This window comes from Malus sylvestris, chromosome 11, assembly GCF_916048215.2.
Source record: "Malus sylvestris chromosome 11, drMalSylv7.2, whole genome shotgun sequence".
NCBI lineage: Eukaryota > Viridiplantae > Streptophyta > Magnoliopsida > Rosales > Rosaceae > Malus > Malus sylvestris.
The window spans coordinates 25608743-25622963 of record NC_062270.1 but is presented as its reverse complement, the minus strand read 5'-3'; the positions used below and the strand labels follow the sequence as shown (position 1 = coordinate 25622963).

The 14221-nt window shown below is 34.9% G+C and overlaps 1 protein-coding gene across 1 annotated transcript; it reads left to right on the top strand.

Moving 5' to 3' along the window:
- Positions 1 to 12278: 12278 nt before the first annotated feature.
- LOC126588478 (probable carboxylesterase 18) lies at positions 12279 to 13668 on the top strand. Its single transcript, XM_050253571.1, has one exon. It carries the CDS (start codon positions 12312 to 12314, stop codon positions 13347 to 13349), a length of 1038 nt encoding a protein of 345 aa, XP_050109528.1. The 5' UTR covers positions 12279 to 12311; the 3' UTR covers positions 13350 to 13668.
- The last annotated feature ends 553 nt before the right edge of the window (positions 13669 to 14221 follow it).

Genomic DNA, 14221 nt, shown 5'->3' with positions numbered 1-14221 from the left:
AAGTTTGTGATTTAAAAGTTGTAATTGTTACAAGCTTTATTCTTGCTTCTTTGAATGTAAATTTTGTTTGAAAATTTGCCATCTCAAATGTTGTAGATGTAGTTCATATGAGCATGAATATTGGAGCTAAAATTTGGTGCCATGATTTTGGGAATTTTCGGCCAAATCCAAAGGGTGATTTTTTGGGTTCATGTTTGTCTTGTTAAAATGGTTTTAAGGTGACTTTTGGAACCCCTAAGTACCCTAGGATGTTAGCCTCATTTTGAATGATGAAAATTTGAGTTTTTTGGCTTGAAAACATTCATGGAGCTCTTATGGGTTTTCATGGATGTTCTTCATATGTTCTTGATGTTCTTGCCAAGAACACAAAGGTTTGTGTTTTGATTCAAAGTTTTGATTTATTTCATAAAGTTTATGATATATGTTTTTCAAATGATTTATCATGTATTTAAAGTGTTAAATATTTGTATAAATGATGATGGAAACATCAATCATCAAAACATATATTATTTTTATGAAAGTATTTAAAGTGTTAAATATTTGTATAAATGATGAAAGAAATATCAATCATCAAAACATATATTATTTTTATGAAAGGTGAAAGCACTACTTGATTGTTTTTTGACAAAACTAATAAATCAAAACACCCACCACTCCTTTTTATCCCTAAAAACCGGCCACCCTAATAAAATAGGGTATTTTTGGGGCTTTTATGCAATTACATAAAGTTTTGATACTTTTGTGTATTTGTGCTTTGACCCGAAAGTTTACGTTTTGACGTTAAGGCCTAAAAACGCTAAAGGACAAATTGTTTTGCTCCTTTAATGAAGTTTTGAATTTATTTAAATTTTGGGTTCTAGTTGTATTTACATGAAGTAGTGACTTTTGTGTTTTTACAAAGTGACCCCAAAAGTTTATGTTTTCGCAATATGGCCCAAAAAGTTGTGGTTATTGCATGATGGCCCAAATAGGATGAGAACAAAATTGTTTTGTCTCTTTAAATGAGAATTGGATTTTCATTTTGTTTAGCTCCACTTAAATCAATTTTATGGATACAAAAACCAAATGAAAATGTTGCATTCAATTAATTAGTTAAAGCGTTAATTAATTAAAGGATGATTATGAACCTAAGCCTAATATAATTGAGCTATGTGAAAGGCGTTTCAAATTTGTTTGAACCATGGGAATGTGTAGATTAGATTTTGGTTGTAATTTGATTTGATCAAATGTTGTAAAAGGGCATAAGTCCTTCTTTACTTTAAGGTAATTTGTTTTATGCAAATGTTGTAATGAGCATAAGCTCATCCTTTACTTTGAAGTATTTCTTTCTTGCTTTATATGATATGCATGAAAATGAAGTAATTGGGTCCAACGCCCCTAAGACAACACGCCTTAATGTGATTAAACGCGTAACTAAAATCAATCTCCATCCCTAGACCGAGATTCAACACAAGGCTCGTGTTGAATCTAAACAAAGGTTCATAGTCATCCTAAGGCCCTAAGGCAACTATATAGTCCATCAAATGAATGCAAACCTTATGTTAGTAGTAACATATACTCTTGCATTAAAAACCGTTTTAAAAGCATAGTGGGAGTATTATGTACAACTAAAACAATCATATGGACCAATAGTTGTAATAGGACCAAAATTGTTTTAATAGAGATTAAAATGTATATTGATATGTGATGAGACCTAAAACCCTCAACCAAACCAATATTAAGTTGAAAGCGTGAGAGTGCTTAGAACATTCTTTCGTGGCCTTCCACCATGGTAGTTCCAATCGTTTATGACTTGTACACCGGCTTCACCCTATCATGGGGAAGTACAAAGTGCATGCTTATACTCAGGAGGAGTCTATATACATATGATGAGGTGAGTGTAGGCAACGAGGATGGCCAATATCGTATCATCGTGAGGCTATTCTTGAAACCCTTCATGAACTAAGCTTGGTGGGAATGACTTAACTAAGTGCAATGGAACCAATATCATATCATTGTGAGGTGACATTCTCTAGAGGCCAAATAAGATGGGTACTTGCATTAGTTGCAAATGAGTAAGCGTACTCTCTCATTATTATTAATGCTAGCCAATATCATATCATTGTGAGGTGGGCTTGGTAGTAGTGAGCCTCCCATAACCTACTAAGAGTTTCATCCAAAACTCTCGAATTCCAAAGAGGGATATGGAATTTGCCAAAAATAGTAGGTGATGCTATTTGATTTAAAGACCCGAATCAAATGGCTTAAAATCAATCAATTTATATACGTTATGTATTTGTTTACCAATATATTTGCAAACGCTATCCAACACTTGACAAATAAAAGCCGAACGTTTAGTTTACGGACTTGGTACTACAAAACCATAGATTGTCTTTAATGGCTTGTAAATGTACCTAAGTAGTCTCATCCTCACAATCTTCCTATTGATAATGTATCATTAGAAGAATATGTTAGAAAAAGTCTATCATAGAGAGGACAACACTTTTAATGTCATAATTCTTCAATTACAAATTGTTGTATGAAGAAATAAGAGTTGCTTTGAACAACCCTTAGTCAATACAAACACTTAGTGCTTATTTCTTTGTTAATTGAACAAAGAACTTGAGAAGTAAGCACAAGGGCATGGACACTTTATGTGCCATGATTCTTCACTTACAAATTGTTGTATGAAGAAATGAGAGTTGCCTTGTACAACTCTTGAAAGTTTGTAATTATGTTTAGAACATAAAGGTTGGTTGACAAAAATAGTCCATTAACATGGACTTAAGATGATTTTGAATCATTGAATGTTGAAGTGATAAACCACTTAACGAGACGGAAACTAGGCAAGGACTTCACCTTTGTTTCCCTATCCTAATCGTTCACTAAGTTTATTGTAAACTATGTAGTGAACAATAAACCACATGCTCTCCAAAATTGTTTGATGTGTATAACACAATTGAAAAAGGTTTCAAGAGAGATAGTGGGAGTTTAGGGACCATGACTAATGTAGTCAAAGGTGAAAGTCAAATAAAGAAGATAAATAACTCCAAGGGAACAAACTTTCTTTATGAAAGGATGGACATTGGAAGGGGTATTTGCAAGAAATGTCTTGCAAGTGTCAAGAACACACCTTTCGAAGGTGTTGAAAAATGTTCTTGAAAAGTTCAAAACAGTTGGTTCTTCTACTTGAATGCATGATTCCGTATTAGTAATTATGTTTTACAAATCGTTGTAAAAGTGTGACTAATAAGAAGTAGAAGATATATGAGAGAAGAAAAGGTGCTTCACATACGGAACGTGAATAAGATATAGATCTCTGCGAAAGCAGATAGTACTTACTTCCTCATATGAACTACCAAAGAAATTGGATTATAGTAATCTAATTGATTGTCTCTATAGTAGAGATAATATGGTAGTGTTAACTGTTTAGAAAATAATGATGCTTAAAACCCAAAAGGTTGCAAGGTAGTGACTAATCCCAACTAAAGTTGTGATACCTCTAAAAATATAAATTACGAGTTGGTCATAGATGGACGCTTTGGATCGTTAGATCCGGATCCAATACCTTCTTGTTAAAATTGTATGGAGGCGAAATGTTCGAATCTTTATTCTTTTGGAAAGAAGAAAGAATCACAAAGTTGTTGAGGTTAATTCACTTAGATGTTAGTGGCACTTGTCCACAAACATAATATTACTCATGTTGAATAACATTCACCGAAGATCACTCTCGGTTGGACTATAGTTTATTTTGAATAAACACAAGTCCGAATACTTTGTAAAATGTTTCAAAGAATTCAAGTAATGTAAGTTGATGAGTAAGACATCTAAAGTATTTACCTCCTTAGATTTGATCCAAGGAAAGGTAACACTTTAGATAAGTTTCCTTGAAAGATATCAAGGAAAATAGCATCATAAGATAATGTATTTCTCCATTAGGAGAAGAACGAACTTGAATAAGATTTAGTTCGTTAAATGTTATCTATTACCCATATATAGGATATATACTTCTAAAACAATATGATTGTCAATGAGAAGATCTTCCAATATTTTCATGACTCCATAAGATGTAGTTGGAAAAGAAAGACAAATCTTAAGCATGTTAAAGATTTGGGGTTGTGTGCTAATAAGCAATATTTGTTTGATAACAATCTTGTAGGATATCCTTAAAATAACTTTTGGATATCGCTTCTATAAACCAACTAACAAATGTTGTTTTGTTGGGTAGTTCATTGTAATTCTACAATGTGATTTGCCTAAAAGCAAATGAACGAGAGATAGAACTCAAAGAATGGGTTCTTTGAGAGACAAGATAGTAATCAACAAATATAACAACCTAGTTCCTATACCACAAGCTCCAAGGTAGTCGATAAGAATGAAAATCCTTATGACTACATTGAGTGCATATACGATATATACTCAAGGAAATGGTAAAGTACCATTTGACTCGAAATAATGAAACCTTCATAGCTAATTGGTAGCTTAAGGTAACTACAATCAAAGAGAATGGTTGACTTTGAAGAAACCATCTTTGAGATAGGCTTGGTTTCAATTAATTCGAAGATTGCTAGCTACAACTAAAATGGTGATTCAATGTTTTGACATAATATGGGTTTCCGAAACCATTATTAAGATAGTCTTGATAATATATGTCCAAAACTATAAATCACAAGACATGTAAGTTGTAGAGATCCATCCATCATGGATCTTAGCAAGTTAGTGGGAGCTATTTGCATTTTATGAGGAAAAAGGATCAAATCGTTTGATTTCTCATCAAGATGTAAATAAATCTTTTGTTTACGAGTTTTACAAAAGATTAGTGGGAGTTAATCATGTTCCTAAAATTTAAGTATATATGATATATTAATTTTGGAAATGAAAAGAATACTTCTTCGTTAAAGTTATGACTTTAATACATTATATGAAGATAGAATGTATATGGGAGATATAGTCTATATACATGGGATGGAAATCTATAATGATATAATTGGATTATATCAATCCCTAATAATAGACAATGGATGCTAGGAAGTTTCTCATATGATGATAAACTTCAATAAGAAGGACGATTCTAGTGAGACTAGCAAGTTGCCCTTCTCAAAGAGAACGTACCCTTTGACTCCCATAGAAATAATGCGTAAATTGAATCCTTTATGCATAAGCAGAAAGGTGATTTATGTATTTCATATTGTATGAAAAACATTGATATGAGTTGTACCTAGAACGGTACAAGACGATATCAGTGCAAGCCCAGGATCAGAACCGTGGCAACTATCAAGTGAGTCCTTAAGTATTTAAGAAATACTAAAGGATAGATTCCTCAAAGAATGAGGAAGAATTAGAGTAACGTAATGGAAGCGTAAATGTATTAGATTATGAATCTAATCCATCATTGGATGTTTCTTCATTATGAATGAAGAGATAAACAAATATCTCTTTATTATGACTAAAGAGATATTTGGATGGAAACATTAAAGTAATGACTTTAGTGTGTTCCATTATGAATGCAAGATATATTGCCATATAGAAGTTTACAACAATGTTGTTTGGATGGGAAAGTTCATTTATGAACTCTCTATTCGATTCCAACCAGAAAGTGTATGACACTAATGGGGCGATAGCTCAAGCTTGGGAATCAAGGTCTCATCAAGATCCGAACACAAATGAGAGACTGAACCACATGATTGAGAATCATGTATAATGGTGACGTCGTTATTCTCAAGGTTGCTTCTGTGGATAACACATATAGATATCCACTGCCTAGGCCTACTATTCAGCCATTTATGAAATGACTACAGAAGAGGTATCATCAAGATGACCAAGCTGATTGGCTCTAGTGCAAGTGGGAGATTGTTGGAAATGTGCCCTAAAGCCAATCATGTGATGATACTTTACGGACATTTCACATGTTAAACTAATCTAGTTTTACATATAAAGGGCATACATTATTGTTTGAGCGGTCTCATATAAATGTTATATGCTTAAACGATAAAGTCCAAGGAATATGTGATTGGGAGAATGTAATCTAATGAAGTTAGATTCATGAGACCATTCTTTCGTAGACACATCCTAAATGTTCCTGATCATAGGATTGTCAATTGGGCATTGACAGTCCGTAAAGATCGGTACGTACTATGTCTTCTCTCAGGGAGAGTGATTAGTCTCGAGTCATTGGTGTGTGTGACATCAAGACAAGTACGTAGGTGCTCAATAGAGAATGAGTACACTGAACGTGATCAACGAAGAGTTCTCATATTCCATGTCACATAAGAACTCATGGTTGGGATAATGCAAAGTAGTCCTTTGACCTGAGGCATCACAGTTGTCTTGTGGTTAAGTCCTTGATCTTTGATTATGTCAAAGTCACCCCCTCGGGGTGTCCACGGCATCGTTGGGGTTAAGCCACTTAGCTATGGAGACAAGTGAATGCGCAACAAGGGATCTCTAACCTTCAAACAGTTGAGGGAGAATACTCTATGATATGATTTGGAATCTCTGGCCAGAGTATGAATGAGATTAGGGAATGCGTTCCAAATCACATTCAAGGAAATCATATAAGCACACGAATCACATTGGATAGTAGACATGAATAAATAAACTATCATACCAAACAATGTGGTCAAGAGTATTAGATTAGAGAAGGACCGTATTGCATTTGTAATCCCGAACTGAATAGGTTCTCTAACCTCTTCTGATTAGCTTGGGTAACCATGATATGCTGCTAGGTGTCACTCATGGTTTGTGGAAGCCCTAAACGTGTGTAATCACTAAAGGGAGAATTGAAAATAGTTTCAATTCACAATCGATGTAAAATGGTTTTAATCGCCCACTACCTCGCTAAAAGGAACCTAATGGATCGCACACCGTAAAAGGTAGAGATTGGAGATTAAACGGAAATGAGTAAGAATGATTAAATGGTTTAATCATTTATTTATGGCAAGGATTAATTAATATGTTAATTAATCAAACGAATAAGTTCGTTAAAGACTTCGGGATAGTTTTGGACCTTAAGGCCCAATGGGCTTCGAACGTCAAGCCCATTAACTTAAGTTGTATGACAATTTAATGAATAAAGATTCATTAAAGCCCAAAAGCCCAAATCCCTTTAAATGGCCGGCCATATGTGTATGAATTAGGGTTTTGGTTGTTTAGGTCACTTAAAGAAGTGACTATATAAATGACTTTATAGCCAAATATTCATTAAGTGATTAAGGGTTTATTTTGGGGGAAAATTGGTGAGAATTGTCTCTCCATTTTCTCTCTAAAGAGGCCAACACCTTGGAGGGTACATCTAGCAATCCTACTACTCCAAGGTCACTCATTTCTTCTACAATCTAACCTTGGTGAAGAGACTTAGAGGTTCTCAATTTTGGGAACTTAGAGAACCTATTCTTCCATCCAAATCCATGGATCTAAGAAGCAAGGAATGAAGGCCCTATCTCTTTGGGTGATTAGCCTTTGCTTATGCAAAGAGGAATCTACAAAGGTATTAATTTCAACTCACTTTGTTTTGAGTTGATTAATTGGTTCACCAATCTACTAGGCTTTGAATTTCATGGTAATGTTTTGTTTTTGAGTACATGCAAGCATGATTCCGCCTTTAATTGTTAATTGCATGCTATATGATGTTGCTCAAATGAACATGTTTTACAAAATAAATCCTTCAACCCTACCATCACTTCCTTTTTGCACAGTACCATCATTGTGCAAAAAATTGAACCCGGCAAGTTCTCGTTGTTCACGACGAAGGTAAGGTTAGAAAACCTGCTAAATCTTTGTAGATCATGCCTAGGACTAAGATTGTGATGTTTTTGAGACGTTTTAATGTTGTTTGGACGCAGAAATAACTTGAGAATATTAAACCCAGTTTTTCGGCAAAGATCTGACGGCTTTTGAGTTGTTTTCCAACCAACTCCGGCCATGGCCGAGGAAACCAAAGGTATATTCCGATTCCTTGTCCTCTGAGCTTCGATTTGATATATTGGAAGGCTAGGTTTATGAAGGTTTTAGGTAGTCATAGCTAGGACTATCTCGGCGGTTGCAGTGGCAACCAGTCGGAAAAGAAGAAGAGAAGAAAAAAAAAAAGAAAAGGAAAAAAAGAGGCCCAAAACTTAAACCTAGAACCGACCCAATCCATGACCCTCCAACCTGGTCCGGCTTTGGCCCAGCCTAATTCCAAATATATTCTGGAATATTCAAGAATATTTGGAATATTCCTTGTGTGACTTTTTCGAAATTTTCTCGAAAACCCTCCTAGGCTAATTTTAACGTCATGAGTCCGTTTTTTGACATCAATTTAATGAAATTCCAAAGTCTTTAACGGAATTGATTGACTCGGCGTTTTAGGTGACTTTTTAGGGTTGATTGCTGACTTTTTACAAAATTTGTTGGGGACCTTCCTTAGCGTATTTCGACGCGCTGATTCCAAATCCGCACTCCATTTTCCCAAATGTAATTGTCTTAGTGGAGTTTTACTAATGGGTCCCAATATTATGCTTAGGTGCGATTACTATTGGAGACTCCAGCTTCTCCTGTCCGAACGACTATGACTTCGTAAGTATCTATGAGTGGGTCTTTTATTTGATATATACATATATATATATATATATATGATAAGTTTCCATATGTTTACTTATGCGAGATTATGTTGATTGCAAAGTCATGTGTTTACTTACGAAATATTGAGCCATATTGAATTCTTGAGATATTACAGGCTACGGTAAGTATTTTCACACTATACGTAGTATGTATATTTTATAAACTATACTTGTTTTACGGCAAGGGGTTATAATGTTTTCAAAAAGGTTTTTATAAAACGTTATTTTTAGGCCCACTCACCCTTGTTTTTAATCCCTCCAGGTTTTAGTGGCTGAGCTATCGCGTCGACGAGGATTTCTGGCAAACTGTTGTAATGAAAATACTACTGATGGTATAATTCCTCTATTACCTTTACTATACTTTACTTATGCTGTGACATTACATGTAAAATGAGTTCATTCCCGCTCACCAGCACACTCTTATATTTAGAAAAATTATCGGTACTGTTCACTTTAACGAAAAACCACATTTTTACACTAAAAAGTCAATCATGGTACTATTCATTTTACCCTTTATTTTGTCCTTATCGTTAAAACTCAAAGTTTTCAAGTCATTTTCATTAATTTTACTTTAAATGAATACACATTTTCCAATCACTACACTTTATGGTTTCGTCACCTTCTAAGTGTTGACCAATATAACTCGATTTGAAGTCCAAGTGGACATTTCAGGTTGGGATGTGTCAAATTAAATATTGATTTAATTATGAATATTAAAATAAAAATTTAAAGGCTTTGCCAGACAAACAGTTTCATCAAGGAAACATATATTGCACATTTAAAAAAAAAAAAAAAAAAAAAGGTTGGTCGACAAATGTTTCGTCAGGCTAAATCTTATTGAGTATTAAACAGAAATGCGACGAAACTATGCTGTTGTGCAAGATAAATTCGTTGGGTAAAGTCGATCAACGCTCCTTTACATGACAACTTTGTTTCGTTGTGTCAATCGAGTTCGCCTGACAAATGTCTATTTTTCATAGTGTAAAACTTTGAGCCATTTAGTACTATGGTCTAGTGATATTCCTCTTCACTTGTAAGTGAGATGTCTTATGTTTGCTTCTCGCCAGAGGCGAATTTAAACTACATTAGTGTTAGCCCATTGTGAGGCTAAGCCTATCCTCCTCCTTTTAGTATAAATAATATTGTTTGTTAAAAAAATAAAAAAAAAATAAAAAAGCTTTGAGATACGACTTTTGCGCGACCAACTTGTTCGGACAGATATTCGTCGCCTAAAATTCTAAGCAACGAAGCCCTCTTTGACGCGACAAAATTTTCATGTTCATCTATCTAGTTCACGCTGTTTAATAATTGACATGATCAAATATTGATTTTGAAATTAGTTTACTAAATATTAACTGTATTATTACAAACTAATTTAATTTTTACTTTTAATATTTTAAAATTTGAAAGTAGTTACCTAATACGTTTTTAGTTTCTAAAACAAGTGAAAACTAAAGGTTTGGATTCGGTGTTAGGATTGAATATTGGTAGGACATAGGATAGGCATAGGTTATATGCACTCGCTTTCCTTATTTAAATCCCACATTAAATACCACAACCACCTAAAATAATGGCTCCAACATCTTAAAAAATAAAGAATGACAATGCCCATACGTTTAATGCTGGAGCTCAGCAATCGACACTAGTGGGTGGCACATGATGGTGCTCGCAAGCAGCCATGGCTGACCAGAGGGCCACTTTGTGCCCAGCTCTTGGGTTACATGAAGCAAGGTTCTTAGTTTCCAAAAAAAAAAAAAAATGAAGCAAGGTTCTTTGGACAGATGTTTTGATCTATTTATTTTTAATGCAAGAGGGATCAAATTTGTAAATTAAATAATATGATTATTGATTAACGTGTTCATTTTCTATTAGTGACCAGTGTTCTAAAAATCGGTCTAGGCGGCCGCCTAGGCGTTGGGCAGTGGCCAACCATCAGGATTAACGCAAAATCGGAAGAAAAATCGGGACAACGATTAGGCGAGTACTGAGGCAGCTTGAGCGACCCTTGGGCGGCCTAGGCAGGTGACTGGGTGGCTTAAGCGGTCTGGGAATTTCAATTTTTTCTATGTTCGAACTTGAGAATTAGTTTCTCTCTCTTCTTTCCACACCCACCCACGTGATTTTTTAAACTTTTTTTTTTATTATTTTTTTGTCCATTCAAGTGTGGACAACTAGCCTTGACTTTTCTTAAAGAAAAAAAGGCTGTCAGGCTATTAATTTTTGTGTCATCAAGTGTTATGGATTTTTTGTAGATAGCGATGGAGCACTCATCTCTTCCTGGACAAAGGGCAGACTAGCTGCCATCTACAAAAAAAATTAATAGCCTGACAAAAAATTAATATTTTTTCTCATTAAAAAAACATTGATTGTCAGGTTACCAGTTCATAGCATCAAGTGCTATGGATTTTTTGAACTTGTTAGATACGCATTTTATTATTCTTTTACTATCTTATTCAGAGATTTCACATAAGTTTAATTTTTTATAAGTATCAGTATACATTTATTTATAAGATATATAAAAAATTTACCTAAATCCGCCTAGTCCGCCTAGGCGCCCGCCTAGAACCCACCTAGCCGCTAGGGGCCAGTTCGCCGCCCGACTAGCGCCTAGCGTTTTTTAGAACCTTGGTTGAAGGTGCTCTAAAAATAACAGTTTTTTTTATTTTTTTTTTATTTTTATTAATGATATATTTGACATTAATAGGGTAGGAGCGAGCTTGCCGATTATGAGATTCGAACTTAAGTTTTCTCACTTAATAGTATGCAAAATAATATCACCAAATTATAGTATTAAGAAAACTAAAAGTAGTTTTTTATTTTTATTTTATTTTTTGGTCCAAAAATCAGTGTTTTTTTTTCTTGCATTTTGACCGATATGAAGAGATGCAGAAAATTACATTATTCACAACGTCATGAATGGTTGAATACGGTACAAGTGAGGTTTTCATCGCAAGAGACCTTTGATTACATCGGCCAAAAACAGCTAATATAACAAGACAACCGCCACGTTTGTTTCTACTACAGCTATCATTGTTCTGTTCAACTATAATTTACTAATTAATTCTCAAATTTTTTGAATAAGGATAAAACTAAAATATTATAATTTACTAATTAATTCTCAATTTTTTATTAAGGATATAACTAGGAAGACTAAATATATAAGCCATCTTCAAAGGAGATGTTAAAACTGTCACATAAACATATTACAGTAACAAATGATGTACCATTTACTCCAACCGAGATGTCAAAGTTGACATGAAAAAGAAGGTTAAGCTGACATAGATAAATAGATGTTAAATTTGAATCTGCCTTCAAATATGATTTTTTTCTATTTCCAAAGGCATTCTACCTGTTTTATACCTTAAATGCTAACATATTTAAATACTATTTTATTATTTTTAAACCAACAACTACCCTATTTTTGTTTAAAAAAAAACATAAACGAAACAATAAATTTGGCATATCGAATATAAGGAAAATATTGACAATATGTCAAATTGTCAAGTCAACCATCAAATTGAAATTAGATGTTTTTAATTTGACATCTCATTTGGAGATGCTCTAAATTTTGTAATTAAATTATATGAAAGTTGATGATTGTATTATTAGTTAAGTTTTAATTAACGTGATTATTTCTTATCAGTGATACATTATTTAGTTTGTAAATTTGGTCTATAAATTTAATCTGCTCGGTGTTATCCGTAAATAAATAAAGCTTAGAACCAACGGGAAAACATGCATGCAAACACCGACGGAAAGAGCAAGATGGCCCAAAACCCGCCCACATCGCCCAACCTTACATGCAAGGTCCGTCTCTTACTCTCCATCCTCACCATAGTCATCGACGCCACTCGCCGCTCCAACGGCACTGTCAACCGCCGTCTTATCAGCCTCTTCGACTTTAAAGCTTCGCATTCAAACAAACCCAACGACCCTGTCAAAACCTCCGACGTAATGGTGGACCCCTCTCGCAACCTCTGGTTCCGCCTCTACATCCCTACCACCACCGACGTTGCCGCCAAACTACCACTCGTTATCTACTTCCACGGTGGTGGATTCGTGTTCTTTTGTGCCAACTCACAACCCTACAACGACCTCTGCAAACGCCTCGCCACCGAACTCCCCGCAGTAGTCACCTCAGTCAACTACCGCCATGCGCCGGAGCATCGGTATCCCTCCCAATACGAAGACGGCTTCGACGTCCTCAAATTCATTGACACAACAAGAATTGAAGGCCTTGATCTTAACAAGGTTGACATCACCAGGTGTTTCCTCGCCGGAGACAGCGCTGGCGGCAACCTGGCCCACCACGTGGCAATCAAGGCGAGTAACCATGAGTTTTGCCAGATGAGGGTGATGGGACTAATAGCGATACAGCCATTTTTTGGCGGGAAAGAAAGGACCGAATCGGAAACAAGGCTTGCAAAAAAGGGCTTGGCGATTACTTTGGAGCAGACTGACTGGTATTGGAAGGCGTTTTTGCCGGAGGGGTCGGATAGGGACCACGCGGTGGCGAACGTGTTCGGACCAGAATCACGCTGTGTCTTGGGGGTGAAGTTTCCGGCGACGATAGTTTTCGTGGGAGGTTTTGATCCGTTAAAGGACTGGCAAAAGATATACTACCAGGGGTTGATGAAGAACAGGATACAAGCTTACTTGATCGAGTACCCGAATTCATTTCATGGATTTTACGCGTTTCCTGAGCTCAAAGAGTCATCTTTTTTTATTAAGGAGGTGAAGGATTTCATTGACAAGCAATCTACTTGTCAATAAAGTTGTTCCTCTCTCTCTCTCTCTCTCTCTCTCTCTCTGAGAACTTGATTTTTTAGCAAACTAGATCTTAATCCTTGGTTGTGTTTGTTATACATCACTGGAATACACACACACACACACACAATCATCAGTGTATAAAACGGTGATATTACATTAGCTTCCTCTCGTCATTTATATGATCATTCATGTATTAGGTTTAGTAATTTTCCTTCTTAATTTAATGTTGTATCGGTTAAAATTTGACATGTTTCTCGAAGTTACTCGTTGTAATTTCATTTCTATGTTAAAAAAAAAATTGGGATATCAGACCTTTTCTCCACCCTGTACGCCTTTTTCATGTTTTTTATTTTTATTTTTGTAACACAACTCTTTTTTCACGAGAATAATGACTTTCAATACCGAATATTTTAGTAGATACAGTGTTGAGTTTCTAGTCATTCGTTTTGAGTTCAAAATTCCTCCTCCTCTAAGTAATGTAGTAGTTTTGAATCCTCCCCCACCCCCTCAATAATAATAATAATAATAATAATAATAAAGGATAATACTTGCATGCCCCCATTGGGGATGAGCTAATTCCTCAACTTGCAAATAACGTATCTTCATGTACAAATTTCATAATTGGAACCGTTTTATCTCTTAATCTTCATTTGAAGATCATCCTTATAATTAGAGAAATAGCAAATTAACAAGAACCTAGTGGATAGGGTGTTGAGTTTCTACTCATGCGTTATGAGATCAAAATTCCCCCTCTGCTAGATTATTATAATAGTTTAGAACTCTCTCACTCCGCTTAGTAATAATTTTTATTATTTTATTATTATTATTATTTTATTTTAAAAAAGAACCTATCTAGAACATTGTACAACAAGAAG